This window comes from Nomascus leucogenys, unplaced genomic scaffold, assembly GCF_006542625.1.
Source record: "Nomascus leucogenys isolate Asia unplaced genomic scaffold, Asia_NLE_v1 Super-Scaffold_3019, whole genome shotgun sequence".
Classification (NCBI taxonomy): domain Eukaryota; kingdom Metazoa; phylum Chordata; class Mammalia; order Primates; family Hylobatidae; genus Nomascus; species Nomascus leucogenys.
In genome coordinates, this window is record NW_022095789.1 from 1,599,355 (window position 1) to 1,618,384 (window position 19,030).

The 19,030-nt window shown below is 50.1% G+C and overlaps 1 protein-coding gene across 7 annotated transcripts; it reads left to right on the forward strand.

The window, feature by feature from the left end:
- The first annotated feature begins 399 nt into the window (after nt 1–399).
- On the forward strand, nt 400–18,232 carry RMND5B (required for meiotic nuclear division 5 homolog B). 7 transcript variants are annotated; one of them, XM_030808453.1, is made up of 11 exons: nt 400–487; nt 670–808; nt 7,452–7,602; nt 11,931–12,076; nt 12,200–12,340; nt 12,981–13,081; nt 13,296–13,462; nt 15,785–15,950; nt 17,201–17,303; nt 17,397–17,551; nt 17,636–18,232. In XM_030808453.1, exons 3-11 carry the CDS (start codon nt 7,464–7,466, stop codon nt 17,697–17,699), a joined length of 1,182 nt encoding a protein of 393 aa, XP_030664313.1. In that variant the 5' UTR covers nt 400–487; nt 670–808; nt 7,452–7,463; the 3' UTR covers nt 17,700–18,232. The 7 variants fall into 7 exon arrangements, with proteins under 7 accessions (XP_030664313.1, XP_030664310.1, XP_030664314.1 ...); XM_030808456.1 differs by having other exon boundaries at nt 447–487; nt 7,452–7,716; nt 17,636–18,230; XM_030808450.1 differs by having other exon boundaries at nt 403–487; nt 11,931–12,340.
- Nucleotides 18,233–19,030: the final 798 nt, after the last annotated feature.

The window sequence follows — 19,030 nt, forward strand, 5'->3', positions numbered from 1 at the left end:
CAGCCGCTGTCCCTCACGGCCCCCGCGCCGCCCTCACTGAGCAGGGCGGGCAGCGCTGTAGGCGTAACCACTTGGGGCTTGGGGCTTCTGACCCGGGAGTCGGGCGCTGGGTTGAGTGCGAGGCCGACGCCTCCTCTGCCGGGTGGGGAACCGGCCCGCCGGCGAGGACCGGTCGCGGCCAGGGGCTTCCGCCGACCGGGAGGCCCGGGGCCCGGCCGGAGGGACTCGGAACCTGGAGGCGACCAGGCGCGACCCCCCAGAGGATTACAGGCGCTGCTTTTCTGGCCGCCGCCCGGTTCCCGCGGGCGACTCCACTCGGTACGCGCGGCGGGGAGGCTCGGCGGCCAGGCGCAAAGCCGCGGGCTCGTGGGACGGCCACCCCTCCACAAAACCGCCAATGGGCGGGCCCGGGCCGCCGATCGCCCGCCGCGGCTTCCGGTTCCGATGACAGCGGCGCCGGAAGCCGGGGCCGGGGCTGCGGGGCTAGGTGAGAGCGTGCGGGGTTGGGAGCCGGCAGGTGCGGGCCGAGGGCGGGCACAGCGGCCGGCGGAGCTGAGGCGCGCGGCGGGGAAAGCTCGGCCGGCCCCCCGGGCCCCAGCCTTCTCCAGAACCCCTGCTACCCACGACTAAGCCCAGAACAATCTGCCCTTGGGCTTGTTCTCTTCGCAGTTGTCGGCCCTGGGCCGGGAGCTGGAGTCCCAGACTCATAGGTCCCGGCCCAGCCCCCAAAGAGCCGCCTCAGCCAGGGGAGTTGCTCGGACTCAAACGTCCCGTCCTCGTGCGCCCGCGCTGGGTCGGAAGTGAGCAGGTGCGCACCGGGCTCGGTAGGGCTTTGGAGCAGGGTCTTTGGAAGGATGACTAGGAGTTTGCCTGTCGTTTGCATGTTAATTAGGGTGAAACTCCCAGTAGGCGCTGCTGTCCAGGGAAAATGATGGGCTTTTTCCTCCCTCCAGTTTTGGTTAATGAGAAAAGAAAGATTAGAAACTTCAAGTAGGACTGTGCAGTAAAGAAAATGGAAGAGGGCGGTATGACAGGGTAACGTGTGAGGGTGGGGCAGAGGGGTCAGCATTAGATACTGTGGTGTAGCAGAGCATCTCTGAAGACGTGACATTTGCGTTGAGACCCAAATTAGGAGGCAGGCATAGGAAGATAGGGGAAGAGCGTGGTCCAGGCAGCGGGAACAGCCAGTGCGAAGGCCCTGGGGCAGAAATCAACGGAGAGTATAGTCAAGGAACAGAAAGAAAGCTAGTGTGGCTGGAGTATGGTAAGAAAGGGAAAGAGTGGTAGGGGATGAGGTCGGAGAGTTGGGGTTTGCTCACATAGAGTCTAGGTCATAGAAAAGAATGTGGAGTTTTTTCCAAGTACAGTGGAAATCTTTTGGTTTTAAGCAGAGGAGTGACATGTAGAGTAGAGAGTGGATGGAGGTCGCGGCTGCAAAAGCATAAGAATTGGCTGGGCACGGTGGTTAACACCCATGATTCCAGCACTGTGGGAGGCTGAGGCTGGCAGATGGCTTGAGCTCAGCACTTCAAGACCAACCTGGCCAACATGGTGAAACCCTATCTCTCCAAAAAATTAGGCTGGGCGCAGTGGCTCACGCTTGTAATCCCAGCACTTTGGGAGGCCAAGGCAGGAGGATCACTTGAGGCCAGGAGTTCAAGACCAGCCTGGCCAACATGGTGAAACCCCGTCTCTACTAAAAATACAAAATTTAGCCGGGCGTGGTGGTAGGTGCCTGTAATTCCAGCTACTTGGGAGGCTGAGGCAGGAGAATCGCTTGAAACTGGGAAGCAAAGGTTGCAATGAGCCAAGATCATGCCACTGTACTCCAGCCTGGGCAACAGAGTGAGACTCCGTCTCAAAAACAAACAACAAAAAAATTAGCCAGGTGCGGTGGGGAGAGAGGAGAAGAATAGGGACAAAAGGGAATACATAAATAAATACAAACGAGAAAAGGCCCCGCATGGACCACTTAAATGTGTCATGAACTCAGGAGTGTTCATGAGGGGACTACATGGTGCACCTGTGTAGTCCCAGCTTCTTGGGGTGGGGGGCTGAGGTGGGAGGATCACTTGAGCCCAGGAGGTCGAGACTGCAGTGAGCCCTGATTGTACCACAGCACTCTGGCCTGGGCAACAGATTGAGACCCTGTCTCTCTCTTTTTTTTTTTTTTTTTTTTAATTTTTAAGCAACCCTATTAACTGAAGAGACCCTGCCTCACCAAAAAAAAAAAAAAAAAAAAAGTGCGTTAGGAATTGGATCAATGGAGGTTGTCTAATCTTTGTCAGGCAAAAGGGACCTTTATGATTTGCTCAAACTTCCTTTCTCCCTGCACAGGAGCCCCTTGTTTCAGGATGCTAAATACTCCAGGATAAACCTCCATACATGCCTTCCTGGAGATTTTAATATTTACTCATGTCTCTTTCTACCCACTGCTACGCGTTTGAGCTCAGGCTCTCTAGGGCAAGGTTAGGAAATGGATGTGTCATTTAATCAGCAAATGTGGTTTTTTTTTTTTTGAGACGGAGTTTTTGCTCTTGTCGCCCAGGCTAGAGTGCAATGGCGTGGTCTTGGCTCACTGCAACCTCCACCTCCTAGGTTCATTCGATTGTCCTGCCTCAGCCTCCCGAGTAGCTGGGATTGCAGGCACCCACCACCACGCCTGGGTAATTTTTGTATTTTTAGTAGAGACGAGGTTTCACCATGTTGGTCAGGCAGGTCTCAAACTCTTGACCTCAGGTGAGCCACCCGCCTCAGCCTCCCAAAGTGCTGGGATTACAGGCGTGAGCCACTGCGCCCAGCCAATCAACAAATTTTTTTTTTTGGGAGACGGAGTCTTGCACTGTCTCCCAGGCCGGAGGGCAGTGGCACGATCTCGGCTCACTGCAGGCTCTGCCTCCCGGGTTCACACCATTCTCCTGCCCCAGCCTCCCGAGTAGCTGGGACTACAGGCGCCCACCACCACGCCCGGCTAATTTTTTGTATTTTTTCACTAGAGACAGGGTTTCACCATGTTAGCCAGGATGGTCTTGATCTCCTGACCTCATGATCCACTCGCCTCGGCCTCCCAAAGTGTTGGGATTACAGTGTGAGCCACCGCGCCCAGCCCCAATCAACAAATGTTTACTGAGCATCTACCATGGACCAGGCCTAGTCTGGGCACTGAGGGGGAGAAAGGACAAGACTAAATTCCAGCCATTGAGCAGCTCACAGACCAATGGAGGAGGCCGACGTGGACAGGCTGTTACTGTGCTGCAGTAGTTGAGGACTCAGATGGGTGTGGTATGGCCACTCTTGCCAGGTTATCAAGCAGAAAAAGAGGCAGGGAGATTTCACTGAGGGCTCAAGGGGAGGTGATAATTTAACTACAGCTTACGTACTCTATACAAAGAAGTGCAGAGAACACTCTAAACACGGGAACAACTTGTGCAAAGGAAGCAAATACGTAATTGCAAAGGGTTTATATGTCAACCATGGTAGTGTTGGGCAAAAGGTAACAGGATCTGGTGTGTGTTTTGGAGGGTCATCCTGGTGGATAATTTCTGTATATGTGAGACCTTGGGGAGGAAGGCTTAGGACCAGTGGACATGAAATTTCAATCATCAGTACTTCTATTAATCATGAAGTTTGTCAAAGACAAACACAATTCCTTGCGCCTGGTGAAGATGACTGACTATGATTCAGGCAGAGTGGCTTGCTCTGGACAGACTGAATTAACCTCCTGCATTTTTTGGATAGAATACCCACAAACAGTTCTGTTTTCTCAGTTCATTTATTTTATTTTTAAAAATTTGGCCAGGTGATTTGGCTCACACCTGTAATCCCAGTGATTTGGGAGGCCAAGGCAGGTGGATCACTTGAGGCTAGGAGTTCGAGACCAGCCTGGCCAAAACGGCGAAACCCTGTCTTTACTAAAAATACAAAAATGAAAAGAAAAAAAAGAGCCAGGTGTGGTGGCGCACCTGTAATCCCAACTACTTGGGAGACCAAGGCATGAGAATTGCTTGAACCCGGGAGGTGGAGGTTGCCAGTGAGCCAGGATAGCACCACGGTACTCCGGCCTGGGCAACAGAGCGAGACCGTCTCCAAAAAAAAAAATTACTGAGTTAATCACACTCCTCAGTTCATGAAACATTTAACTGGTCCATGCAGGGCCTTTTTCTCCTTTGTATTTATATTCCCTTTTGTCCCTATTCTCCCCTCTGTTCTCACCACAGGAAACCATTCTGATGTGTTTGGTGTATATCTTCTTTTTGTTTTTTGTTTTTTTGAGACAGGGTCTCACTCTGATGCTCAGGCTGGAATGCAGTGGCATAATCATGGCTGACTGCAGCCTTGACCTCTTGGGCTCAAGCAATCCTCTGTCCCACCTCAGCCTTCTGAGTAGCTGGGACCACAGGCGTGTGCCACCATGCCCAGGTAATTTGCCATGTTGCCCAAGCTAGTCTCAAACTCCTGAGCTCAGCAGTCTGCCTGCCTTGACCTCCCAAAATGCTGAGATTACAGGTGTGAGCCACTGCTCCCAGCCTATATGCATATATTTTTAATTTACATAAATGGGTTCTGCTAGACCTCATTTTTTTCCACCTCGGTGCCATGTGTGGCTCTTATTGATGTTGCTCTGGGTATGCTTGGGATGCAGTTTCTAAATGCTCCACAGGTTTCCATAGATGCATCCCCCACATTTTACTTAGCTGATTCCTCCAGTGATGAGGTGCCTAGATTGTTTCCTACTCCTTGACACAATGCAATCCTGTACCCATCTCCTTCCTCAGCTTTGTAAATACAATTTTATTGCTTCTCAGCCTTTTCGCTGAGATCAAGTGTAGTAAATACAATTTCAAGATGCTGATTTGAGTTTGCCTTTGATAAGCCTGGTAGCTCTTGGTGTCCGACAGGGCCGGATTGTTTGACCTTCGTGAGGTCCTGGCTTTTTTGAGCCATGTTTATTTTTGATAAATTGTGATTCTAGTTCCCAGACACTCTTGGCCAACATTCTAGTGTTCTGCCATCTTCCCCAGTTGATCATTCTCATGAGCTCTGCGGTTAATTTTCTGTTTCTTGTCATCATTAATGGTTGCTGTACACTCATTCCAACACAGATATTTGCTTTTTCCTTTCCTGGTGAAACAGTGGCTTGTGAAGCTGGTCCTGGCAGTGCCTGTGATGTGAAGTACTTAGAGAAGGAGTCTGAGGCCAGAGCCAGACTGTCTGGCTTCGGTTCAGTTCCCAGCTCCTCCACTTCCCAGATGCCTGACCTTGGGCAACTGATTTAATCTTTGTGTCTCATTTTCTCATCTGCAAAGTGGGTCTAATCATTGTACCTACCTCATAGTGTTTTCATGAGCATTAGGTAAATGAATTAATGTATGCAAAGTCATTAGAACAGTGCCTGGCACATAACAGGCTCCTATTTGGAATGTCAGCTGTTAATAATAGCAATAATAATAATTACATCATTTCAGATAGGAGACCCTGTTGTATTTTGCCATAATGGGTCACATTCAGTTGCAGGGTGTTTGTTCAGAGGGGATGGTGGGGGGTGGGGTGGCATAGCTTCTGGACTCTGTGACTATAGATTCCAGTGTAATAGCATTAGCTGTAAGGAAAAAGGGAACAAACACAGCCCCCAAGGCCCTGGCTGCCTTTTCACTGTCACTTGTTGCCTGTCAGGTTGGGAGACAGTGGCTACAGATGGGCCAAGGTGCTGAGGCTGGGACTCGTGCTTGTGGGAATGAGGGAATGAGTGAAGAGAGCCTGTGAAACTGGGAGGATCTTGGTGGTCACCTTGAACATAAGATTCGCTTTCTCTTGGATGTCCCTCCGTACCCTTCTTGAGAATGGGCATTGGGCTAGATCAGCTCTGTCACAGACATTCTGAGGTTTGCCCGCGTGTTCAGTGTCAAAGGCTGCTCTGAAATGGAAAGGAGCAATGGCCCAGGGTAGAAAGGACATAGAAGGAAGTCCCAGTGGTAGGGAGAGGAGATAGGACAAGAAAAGTCAACTTTCTTTCAATGGTATAATGAGGAGGGAAGGTCGTGTTGCAGCAAGAGAGGTGCTGGTCTGGTTGGGGAGGCAGGCCCAGTGACCAAAACGGAAATAGAAGGGTGCAAAGTGAGAGTAGAGGGAGCTAGGTGGGCACAGGCTAGAGACAGCTGCTGAAGACGCTGACGTCTGAGCGAACTCAGAAGTGATGGGCCAGCCTCTCAAGTACTCGAGGAGGTAAGGGTGATGGAGAGCAGGCCAGGTGAGGAAGCAGCATGTACCAGGGCACAGAGCTATGAGAGAGCAAAGGTTCTGTGCCTGTCCTCGGGTGCGCAGCGGGTGAGGGTGAGGCAGGAGTGGTGGGCAAGCCCGTCAGGCTGGCATGGTTGGCAGTTATTCCCCAAGCTGTGTTTCCAAATAGCCACTCAAGGACAGCCTTTATGGCTTATGTTACTATAGTATGTGGAAAAGCAGTTCCTCTGACTGTAAGAATGTGGCCATAGTAACTCTATAAAAATACATGGGCCGGGCATGGTGGCTTATGCCTATAATCCCAGCACTTTGAGAGGCCAACGTGGAAAGATTATTTGAGCCGCAGGAGTTTGAGACCAGCCGGGGCAACACAGGGAGACCCCATCTCTACCAAAAAAAAGCTTTAAATTAGGTGTGGAAGCACACTCCTGTGGTCCCAGCTAAAGGGGGAGAATCCTTGGGCCTGGGGGATCAAGGTTGCCATGAGCTGAGATTGTGCCACTGCACTCTAGCCAGGGCAACAGAACAAGAGCCTGTCTCAAAAAAAAATACAGGCCGGGCGCGGTGGCTCACGCCTGTAATCCCAGCACTTTGGGAGGCCGAGGCGGGCGGATCACGAGGTCAGGAGATCGAGACCATCTTGGCTAACATGGTGAAACCCCGTCTCTACTAAAAATACAAAAAAAAAAATTAGCCGGGTGTGGTGGCGGGCGACTGTAGTCCCAGCTACTCCGGAGGCTGAGGCGGGAGAATGGCGTGAACCCAGGAGGCGGAGCTTGCAGTGAGCCGAGATCGCGCCACTGCACTCCAGCCTGGGTGAAAGAGCGAGACTCCGTCTCAAAAAGAAAAAAAAAAAGAAAATACATACATGTAATATGACATTATGCAGTATATGGATTTGTACTTAGATAGTATTGCCAGCTAAGGGCTCTGTGAGGCCTGCTCTCTATTCTGATTTAAAAGGGAGATGAACAAAGATTAAGGCATGAAAAGAGTTGAAAATGGAATAATAATTTTCTCACCATGATTAAGAAAAACCTCGTCCTCACACCAGCCTGCATCCTCCACTGGGCACCCCAGTGGAGTGAGGAGATGGGATGGAACATTGATACATGATGTGGGAATGGCGAGAGGGATCTGAAGAGGTGGTTGGGCACCCTGCCTGCCATGCCACCGTGGCCCAGATGGGGCCTGACCCAGCTGACCCTCCCCAGGCTGAGGCCACCATGGAGCAGTGTGCGTGCGTGGAGAGAGAGCTGGACAAGGTCCTGCAGAAGTTCCTGACCTACGGGCGGCACTGTGAGCAGAGCCTGGAGGAGCTGCTGCACTACGTGGACCAGCTGCGGGCTGAGCTGGCCGGCGCAGGTGGGTGGCCACCCTTGAAAGTGCCCTGCGACAGCCTCCCTGAGGACATGGGAGACCCGGAAGGACGATGATGAGGATGTTGGTACCTGCATCTCTAGGCCTCCTTGAAACCGGGTAATGACAGTCTCTGAGCTACTTCCAAAAGCCCAACAAATCATTAATTTACCTGAGATGATTCCCATTTACATTTTGTCTTCAACTTACTTTTCTATTTTTAACTTTTTTTTCGTTTTATAAATTTTTTTTTTTTTTTTTTTTTGTAGAAACAGTGTCTTTGTTGCCTAGGCTGGTCTTGAACTCCTAGGGGCTCAAGTGATCCTCCTGCCTCAGCCTCCCAACGTGCTGGAATTATATGTGTGAGCCACCATGCCTGGCCTATTTTTAGCTTTTAAGATTTTAAAGATAATTTCAAATTTACAGACCAGTTCCAAGAATAGTATAAAGAACTGATATATACCCTTTACGTGGATTCACCAGCTGCTCATATGTTGCCATATTTGCCATGATCATTACTTTTTAACCATTTGAAAATAAGTTGTAGATAACATAGTCCCAAGCCTTCAGTGTGTATTTCCTAAAATCAAGGGCATTCTCTTACATAAAAACAGCGATTATTAAAACCCAGAAATTGCCAGGCGCAGTGGCTCACGCCTGTAATCCCAGCACTTCGGGAGCCCGAGGCGGACAGATCACCTGAGGTCAGGAGTTTAAAACCAGCCTGGCCAACACGGCAAAACCCCATCTCTACTAAAAATACAAAAATTAGCTGGGCATGGTGGTGGGCTGCAGTGAGCCGAGGTCATGCCATTGCACTCCAACCTGGGCAACAGAGCAAGACTTGTCTCAAAAAATAAAATAAATAAATAAATCCAAGAAATGAAACATTGATACAATATTACCTAATAACTATAGTACATTTCTTTTTTTTTTTATTTTGAGATGGAGTCTCACTGTTGCTCAGGCTGGAGTGCAGTGGCATGATCTTGGCTCAACTGCAACCTCCACCTCCCGGGTTCAAGCGATTGTCGTGCCTCAGCTTCCTGAGTAGCTGGGATTAAAGGTGCATGCCACCACCTGCAGCTAATTTTTGTATTTTTTAGTACAGATGGGGTTTTGACATGTTGGCTAGGCTGGTCTCGAACTCCTGACCTCAAGTGATCTGCCTGCCTCGACCTCAAGTGATCTGCCTGCCTCGGTCTCCCAAAGTGCTAGGATTACAGGTGTGAGCCACCACACCCAGCCAGCGTAATCCACGTTTCAATTTTGCCATTGTCCCAGGAATTTTTTTTTTTTTTTTGATACGGAGTTTTGCTCTCATTGCCCAGGCTGGAGTGCAATGGAGCAATCTTGGTTCACTGCAACCTCTGCCTCCCAGGTTCAAGAGATTCTCCTGCTTCAGCCTCCCAAGTTGCTGGGTTTACAGGCCCGTACCACCATGCCTGGCTAATTTTTTTTTTTTTTTTTTTGTATTTTTAGTAGAGACGGGGTTTTGCCATGTTGGCCGGGCTGGTCTCGAACTCCTGATCTCAGGTGATCCACCCGCCTCAGCATCCCAAAGTGCTGGGATTACAGGTGTGAGCCACCATGCCCGACTGTTCCAGGAATTTTCATAAAGCATTTTAATTTCCAGTCCAAGAACCAATCCAAGATCACACACTGCATTTAGTTTCTCCTGTCTAATCTTTAGTTTTTTTAATCTGAGACATTTCTTCTGTCTTCCTTTATCTTTCATGACATTGGTATTTTTGAAGCATTAAGGCCAATTATTTTGCAGAACGTCTCTCAATTTGGAGTTGTCTGATGTTTTCTCATTACTTAGGGTTTGCATTTTTGGCAGTACTTCAGAAGTGATTTGTTTCTCAGTGCATCACATTGGAAGACACAAGATGTTGGTTTATTGCATTATTGCTGTTGTTCACTTTTATTTTGGAGACAGGGTCTCACTTTGTTGCCCAGGCTGGAGTGCAGTGGCACGATCTTGGCTCACTGCAGGCTTGACCTCCTGGGCTCAAGTGATCCTACCACCTCAGCCTCAGGAGTAGCTGGGACCACAGCAGTACACTACCAGGCCCAGCTAATTTTTTTTTTTTTTTTATTGCAGAGACAGGGTCTCCCTATGCTGTCCAGGGTGGTGTCAAACTCCTGGGTTCAAGTGATCCTCCCGTGTCAGCCTCCCAAAGTGCTGGGATTATGATCTGCTGCACCTGGCCTGATCTTCACTTTGATCACTTAGTTAAGATGGTAGCTGCTAAGTTTTTCCACTGTAAACTTCCTAATTTTTCTTTGTAATCACTAAGTAGTTTGTGGGCTGTAATCCTAGCACTTTGGGAGGCTGAGGCGGGCGGATCACTCGAGCCCAGGAGGTCAAGACCAGGCTGGTCAACATGGCAAAACCACGTCTCTACTAAAAATACAAAAATTAGCCGGGCATGGTGGCACATGCATGTAGTCCCAGCTACTTGGGAGGCTGAGGCATGAGAATCGCTTGAATCCAGGAGGTGGAGGTTGCAGCAAGCCAAGATTGTGCCACTGCATTCCAGCATGGGTGACAAAGCGAGACTGTCTCAAAAAAAAAAAAAAAAGGTGGTTTGTGGGGAGATACTTTGATACCATATAAATGTCCTGCTCTTTACCAAATTTTAGCCTACTAGTTTTAGTATCCATTAATGATTGTTGTGTGAATTATTACTAAGCTGTCTGCAACATGGTGATTTTTCCTGCTTTGTCATTCTTTATACATTTATTAGTTGGCATTCAACTGAAAAGAAGCTTTCCCTTCTCCTTTCATTATTATCACTTCACACCCATATTCTTATTTTATTCAATAGGTTATAATCCATTACAGTTATTTAATGTAATGTTCAAATTGTCTTAGGTCTGACCAGAGGGAGTCCCTGGTTCCTATGTCTTTTTTAAAAATTGAGCTATAATTCACTTGCCATTAAACTCACTCTTTTAAAGTACTCTGGCCAGGTGCAGTGGCTCATGCCTGTAATCCCAGCACTTTGGGAGGCTGAGGCAGGTGGATCACCTGAGGTCAGGAGTTCGAGACCAACCTGGCCAACATGGTGAAACCCTGTCTCTACTACAAATACAAAAATTAGCTGGGCGTGGTGTCGTGTACCTGTAATCCCAGCTACTCCAGAGGCTGAGGCAGGAGAAGCGCTTGAACCCAGGAGGTAGAGGTTGCAGTGAGCCAAGATTAAGCCACTGCACTCCAGCCTGGGCGACAGAGCAAGACTCTGTATCAAAATAAATAAATAAAGTACAACTCTGGATGGGCATGGTGGCTCATGTCTGTAATCCTAGCACTTTGGGAAGCTGAGGCGGGTAGCTCGCTTGAGTCCAGGAGTTTGAGACCAGTCTGGGTAACATGGTAACCCCGTCTACCAAAAATACAGGTATTAGCCAGTCTCATAACTCGGTCTCAAAATAAATACATACATACATAGATGAAAATTAAAAAAAAAAGTACAACTCAGTGGTTTTCAGCACATTTACAGAGTTGTACAATCTTTACCACTATCTAATTTCAGAACATTTTCATCACCCCCAAAAGAAACCTAACCCATTGACTATCTCTCCATTCCTCCCTCTCCCTAGCCTCTGGCAACCACTAATCTCTTTTTTGTCTCTATAGATTTGCCTATTTTGGACAGTTCATATAAAAGGAATCATACCACATGTAGCCTTTTGTGTCTGGCTTCTTTGATTAATACAATGTTTTCAAGGCTCATCTATGTTGTAGCCTGTATCAGCACTTCTTTCCTTTCTATGGCTGAATAATGTCCACTGTATGGATGTGCTATATTCTTCCACTAGTTGATGGACATTGGGTTGTTTCCACCTTTTGGCTATTATAAATATTGCTGCTATAAATATTCACTTACAAGTTTTTGTGTGGACATATGTTTTTATTTCTTTTGGTATATCCTTAGGAGTGGAATTGTTGGATCATATGGTAACTCTATGTTTAACTTGGCAGTTAAACAGAATCCTATGCATGCTATAGTCCATGAGTTAAAATGAACACTTGACCCATAGTAAGTGCCAAGTCATCTTCATTTCACAGCAACCTATAATTTCACAGATGAGGAAATGAAGGCTCCCAGAGGTGAACTGGCTTTTCCCATCTGACCAGTTCCAAGTCAGACAGTTAAAAAGTGGCAGAACCTGGAAGAGAAGCTAGTTCTTTCACCCTGGCGTTCAGGGCTGCCTCCTGGGCTACGGGGCTGGCATTTAGAATAGAGGAGGCAGAGCTAAGGTCTGCTGCCAAGGCAGGTGCCCCAGTCTGCCTCTTCTGTGTCCTTATTCTACTTTCTCTGCAGCCCTCCAGGGGACCCCTCTCTCAGCCACCCTCTCTCTGGTGATGTCACAGTGCTGCCAGAAGATCAAAGATACGGTGCAGAAACTGGCTTCGGACCATAAGGACATTCACAGCAGTGTATCCCGAGTGGGCAAAGCCATTGACAGGGTGAGCATGTGGCCGGCTCCAGGTCTGGGGTGGGAGTACCCTGAAGCCGGGATGCACAAGGACTCGAAGGAGAGCCAGCAAGAGTGCCCGCATCACCAGGCCCTGTCTCTCCTCCTTCGTCAGAACTTCGACTCTGAGATCTGTGGTGTTGTGTCAGATGCGGTGTGGGATGCGCGGGAACAGCAGCAGCAGATCCTGCAGATGGCCATCGTGGAACACCTGTACCAGCAGGGCATGCTCAGCGTGGCCGAGGAGCTGTGCCAGGTACAGCCGGGCCGGGCGGGCTCTTGACAACCTGCCTGCTCTGCCTTTCACCTGCTAGTTTTCACTATATGAAGTCCCTGCCATTCTTCAAATCCATTTATTTCCTAAAGGAAATCAGCACCTCTGCCAGAAGTAGAAGGTAGCTTTAAAAACGTATATGATGAAAAGAGAAGTTACTCATTTCTAGTTAGAGTTGGTTGCCAGCCAGGGTTCTGAGCTGAGGCCTCATATCCCTTTATTGAAAAGGGAGATGAGTGAAATGACAAAGTAGTACTTGTTAGGTGTTAAAGACACACTGGTGGTAAAAGTAAAGATTTTCCCTGCTGTACTAGGAGGATTGAAGAGGAGTAATTTTCTCGCCATGCAACTCAGCGCGTAGCCTGGGGACTGTCTCCACTGCTACGGTTGTAGGGTGGGGTTTGCAGTCTGCACTCTGGAGGTCAGCATGTCATACTCAGCCTCCCCAGGACTGAGATGGGAACAAGAGAGGCCCAAGTGGCTGGCAGGAGACCAAGCTCCTCAAGCAAAGCCCAGCTCTCTCTGGCCTGTCTTTGGCGGGTGAGCTTCTATTATGTGCATAGCAGAGAACTTTGGAAACACCATCTTCCAGTGGTGGGATCTCTTCTCTCTCTCCTTGTAGGAATCAACGCTGAATGTGGACTTGGATTTCAAGCAGCCTTTCCTAGAGTTGAATCGAATCCTGGAAGCCCTGCACGAACAAGACCTGGGTCCTGCGTTGGAGTAAGGAGGCCCTTGGGTGGGCCAGCAGCACTCTGCTCCGACCTCTCAGGGCACAGGGCTTGACTGTGGTCTTCAGTTCACCCAGATGTACTTGACTTGCCTCCAGCCCTGTCTCAAGAGCCTCACACAGGCTTTTGGGGCCCTCCTCTCAGGTCCTGGCTCTCAGGTCGTAGCCCCCACCAGCTCTACACTAAACTGGCCCCTTTCTTCCCAGATGGGCCGTCTCCCACAGGCAGCGCCTACTGGAACTCAACAGCTCCCTGGAGTTCAAGCTGCACCGAATGCACTTCATCCGCCTCCTGGCAGGAGGCCCCGAGAAGCAGCTGGAGGCCCTCAGCTATGCTCGGCACTTCCAGCCCTTTGCTCGGCTGCACCAGCGGGGTGAGTGCCCAGGCGGCTGGGGTTGTGCTGCCTGGCCTGACACATTTCTGGATGTGGTGGGTTACATCAGGCTGCCAGTCCCTGCGCCCATGTGGGGCTGTCTGTTACGCAGATGCCTCTCCCCAACTAGAAACTTCTCCGATCCCTCATTGTGTCCAGGATGAACTCTAGGCTCCTCTTCTCTCACACCTGCCATACCTTTAGTTTATAGCTTCAGTGCAGACCACCCAGGGTCCTCGTGCCTGCTATGCGCCACACCACACTCAGAGCATGCCATGCCCATCCCGCCTGTTCTGCCTCGTGTGCCCCCCTGACCTGGTTGGCCTATAGAAAAGTCCTTTAAAAAAAAAAAAAAAGGCCAGGCGCGGTGGCTCATGCCTGTAATCCCAGTACTTTGGGAGGCCGAGGTGGGCGGATCATAAGGTCAGGAGATCGAGACCATCTTGTCTAACACCGTGAAACCCCATCTCTACTAAAACTACAAAAAAAAATTAGCCGGGCGTTGTGGCGGGTGCCTGTAGTGTCAGCTACTAGGCTGAAGCAGGAGAATGGCATGAACCCGGGAGGTGGAGCTTGCAGAGAGCTGAAATCTTGCGACTGCACTCCAGCCTGGGTGACAGAGTGAGACCCCGTCTCAAAAAAAAAAAAAAAAAAAAAAAGACTTGTCTGGGTGTGATGGCTCATGCCTGTAATTGCAGCACTTTGGGAGGCCAAAGCAAGAGGCGGATCACTTGAGCTGGAGACCAGCCTTGGCAACATGGCGAACCCCTGCCCCTGCTCCCATCTCTACAAAAAATAAAATAAAAAAGACTCAATTGAGCAGTCTTCCTGTCGTGCTAGAATTTCCAAACCTGGAATCTGAGTCTGACCTATGCTTACAAGTAGTAAGCTGTACTAACTTGTTTTTTTAGTTCCACTCATATTTATTATTTTAAATTTTATCTCAAAATAAATATGAAAACCAAGCCATGATTTTATTTATTATTTATTTATTTATTTTTGAGACAAACTCTCACTGTTGCCCAGGCTGGAGTGCAGTAAGTGGTGTGATCCCGGCTCACTGCAACCTCCACCTCCCAGGTTCAAGCGATTCTCCTGCCTCAGCCTCCCAAGTAGCTCGGATTACAAATGCATGACACTGGCCGGGCGTGATGGCTCATGCCTGTAATCCCAGCACTTTGGGAGGCCGAGGCGGGTGGATCATGAGGTCAAGTGATCGAGACTATCCTGGCCAACATGGTGAAACCCCATCTCTACTAAAAATAGTAGTAGGGCGTGGTGGCAGGCACCTGTAGTCCCAGCTACCTGGGAGGCTGAGGTAAGAGAATCACTTGAACCCGGGAGGTGGAGGTTGCAGTGAGCCGAGATTGCGCCACTGCACTCCAGCACTCCAGCCTGGCGACAGAGCGAGACTCTGTCTCAAAAAAAAAAAAAAAAAAAAAAAACCCACACAGAAGAAAACAAGTGCCTGACACCATGCCTGGCTAACTTTTTATATTTTTTAGTACAGACGGGGTTTCACCATGTTGGCCAGGCTGGTCTCAAACTCCTGGCCTTATGTAATCCACCCACCTCGGCCTCCCAAAGTGCTGGGATTATAGGCATGAGCTACCACACCCGGCCCCAAGCCATGATTTAAGTTTTAGCTAGATACTGCTGCCTCTTGAAAGCTCTTTTTTTTTTTTTTTTTTTTTTGAGACGGAGTCTTGCTCTGTCACCCAGGCTGGAGTGCAGTGGCGCGATCTCGGCTCACTGCAAGCTCCGCCTCCCGGGTTCACGCCATTCTCCTGCCTCAGCCTCTCCAAGTAGCGGGGACTACAGGCGCCCGCCACCACGCCCGGCTAACTTTTTGTATTTTTAGTAGAGACAGGGTTTCACCGTGGTCTCGATCTCCTGACCTTGTGATCCGCCCGCCTCGGCCTCCCAAAGTGCTGGGATTACAAGCGCGAGCCACCGCGCCCGGCCGCCTCTTGAAAGCTCTTAACCTGGGGTTGCTCTAAATGGAGATTAGTGTGGAGACACCAGTGCCAACCTGAGGACTTATTTGATCCTTGATGCAGTTGGGGAGGAAAGAGAACTGGAAAAGAACTGTCCTCATTCCTGATTCTGTGTTAGTAATGCCTGTTCTTGTCCTGCAGAAGCAGCCTGGACCTCCACCCAATGGATTTTACAGTCAAATTTGCCTGAGGGCATTTTCACCCCTGCTCAGGGGCTTGGGAGCCGCCGGGCTCAGCATATTGTGCTGCACAGTCCTGCCGCCCGCTTGGGGGGTGGACCCAGAGCCCTGCACCCCCTGAGCTGCACCCTCTGGTTGCCTTGTAGAGATCCAGGTGATGATGGGCAGCCTGGTGTACCTGCGGCTGGGCTTGGAGAAGTCACCCTACTGCCACCTGCTGGACAACAGCCACTGGGCAGAGATCTGTGAGACCTTTACCCGGGACGCCTGTTCCCTGCTGGGGCTTTCTGTGGAGTCCCCACTTAGCGTCAGGTACAACCCAGCCCCGTGAGGGCAGCACAGGTGGGAGGGTAGAGAGGGAATCATCATTTTGCCAAGGCCCTGCCATGTGCCAGGAACAGTGCTTGGTGCTTTCAGAGACCGAAACTGGCTTTCTTAGTCATTCTTCAGGAGAGGAATTACCTGTTTTTACAGTTAAACTGAGACTAGAAAGAGTTATGGCCCAAGGTCACCATGAGGTCAGCGGCATGGTCAAGGTTCCCATTTCATAAGGTCTCCTGAGGTCCCTGCCTCTCTTGCACCTCACCCTGGATCATTGCAAGACCTTCTCAGCTAACCCACGCCCCTCTGCAGCCCGCCTTCCTCATGACCTCATGTCTTAAACACCACTTGCCTTCAGGGGAGATGTGAGTGGTTGAGTAATATGTATTCAGCACTGCTGCTCAGACACCTCCCTCAGAGCTCACAGCAACCCTGGGAGGGAGAGCCACTGTTATCCTCATTCTACAGATGAGGAAATGGAGGGTCAAGATGTGCACTCATTTGCCCAAGGCCTCACAGGGAATAATGGGCACTTGAACCTGACCCCAGAGCCACACACTCCACCACAGTGGACAGTTGTCACTTTGTATTTAGACTGTTTATGGTGTCTGAATACAGCACCTCAATATAGTGGACTGATTCTACGCTCATCTAATTTGTTACCATGGACTCAGTTTATAGAACGTTATTTCCCAGCAAGAACAACATCAGCACCTTAGGATGATTCTGTTGTGCAGGGCTACCCTGTGCACCGTGGGGTATTCAGCATCTGAGGTTCCAGCCAGTAGGCTCCCTTCCCCATGCACTTGTCACAAGAACAGAACCCCAACCTCCATTTGTTAGGCGGCCTAGTTGATAGCCACCATTATAAAGATGTGTTATGACTACACAGCAGGGTACACCCTACAGGCAGGCTGGGGCCCTTTGGAACTGCTCACTGTCCCCTAGTCATACCAAGGACTTTTCAGTCATAAGGATGAGTAGATATCTGCCCCTAGAGCTATAGGAAGTCTTCCCTGTAGGTTCTCAAATTTTGGGGTGCATTAGAATGATTCTCTAGAGTCAGACATACATAAGTACATATGTGGCACCTTAGAACAATGTGAGGGATCTTTGAGGACCGATTTGACTGTGCATCATTGTAGAGCCGTCTCAAGGTCCATGCTGAAGCATGGCGCGCTGGCCCTTTCTGCCTGTCTGCTGTGATCTGAGCCACTCTCGCCCCTGTTCCTTGTCTGCAGCTTTGCCTCTGGCTGTGTGGCGCTGCCTGTGTTGATGAACATCAAGGCTGTGATCGAGCAGAGGCAGTGCACTGGGGTCTGGAGTCACAAGGACGAGTTACCGGTGAGGCCTGGCCCGGGGAATCGTGGGCAAGAGGCACTGGGGAGGACAGCCATGACGGGAAGTGGAACTCACCCCCTTTGCTGCCCGTCCCAGATTGAGATTGAACTAGGCATGAAGTGCTGGTACCACTCCGTGTTCGCTTGCCCCATCCTCCGCCAGCAGACGTCAGATTCCAACCCTCCCATCAAGCTCATCTGCGGCCACGTTATCTCCCGAGATGCACTCAATAAGCTCATTAATGGAGGAAAGTAAGTTCCCGTGCTCTCCTCCACCTTGGCTTGGCTCTCCTACTGGCCACCCCTGAGACGTTCTCGGTTCTCCTCCCTTTGCAGGCTGAAGTGTCCCTACTGTCCCATGGAGCAGAACCCGGCAGATGGGAAACGCATCATATTCTGATTCCTACCTGGAAGGAATTTTGTTGAAAGGGGCTTTCACCTGTCAGCCTTGGTCTGTCTCAGTAGGGCGGTCAGCTTCAGTGGACTATGGTTGGTTTCAGAGCGCCTGGCTGAGGAGTTCCGCTGAGGGGAGCGCTGGAGCAGCCCTTTGGCAGAGGCTGAGGAGGGAGATGGACCAGCCCACACCTGGCAGCTGGCTCCATGGCATAAGGAAAGGGAGATGCTGGCCTCTGTGCTCCTGCTGTCTCTTCCTGTTTCTGTTTGCCTTTGACTTAGCAACCGACAGAGTGGCAAGGGACTTGGTCTTCAGCAGTAGACATCCTTCCACCCCTGCCCTCAGCCAAGTCTCTTGCTGCCATGCCAATGCTATGTCCACCCTTGCCCCTCGGCCCAAGGGTGTCCAGCGGTGGCCCACCTCTTCCTCCCACTACAGCCTCAACAGTATGTACCATCTCCCACTGTAAATAGTCCCAGTTAGAACGGAATGCCATTGTTTTATAACTTTGAACAAATATATTTGCTGCCCTTCTCATTTTTCCTGGCCAACCTTTAGCCTCACTGACAAATTATGACCACATGTCTACCACACACAGGGACTGGGCATGGCCTGGTGGCTGCTGCAAACATGGCCAGCAGGTATCCAGTGTCCAGGCAGGAAGAACCCAACTTGCATCCCTGGCTGCAGGGAGCTTCGATGTCAGACCCCGGGCAAGGTGCTTTTACATATACCCATACCAGATCTTACTACCTCCATAGGAGAAATCCGTGTAATGGGATTCAGGAAAATGAAGTAACTTGCACAACAGGGCTCACAGCTTAGAAAGGAGAGAGCTTGGAGTTTTAACCAGATCTGACCCTCAAGCCCAAGCTATTTCCAGTTTATTCCAGGGTGCCTGAGCTTGGCTGCTATGCATACTGAGTCCCGTGCAGGGCCTCTGACAGCAGGAAGGGGCCCCAAGTCTAAAATGTTTGAAGGGATTGGGTTACTAGGGCCATTATGTTAAGAGCCTGGGGGGTGCATTTTAGCTTCATATTCCTATTTAAAATTTGCTGTGTGGGTGGGTAAACTGCTTCCATAAGCTTCACAGTGGCATTTAAGGCTCCTGGGGGAAAGTTAGGAATGGGGGTGTTCCTGATGTGGGGGCTTTAGGCTTCCATGAAGTGGGTCTGGGCCCCCTGCCTTACCTCACAGCCCCCGTCTACCCTGGAAAAGGGAGTTGAAAACGCTGGGGTAGCAGCAGGATCAGTTCTCAGCTTGAGCCAAAGCACCTGGCCCCGGGCAGCTGAGCATTAGCACAGAACCCTCGGAGTCCTTCGGGCTCTCTGGTGAGG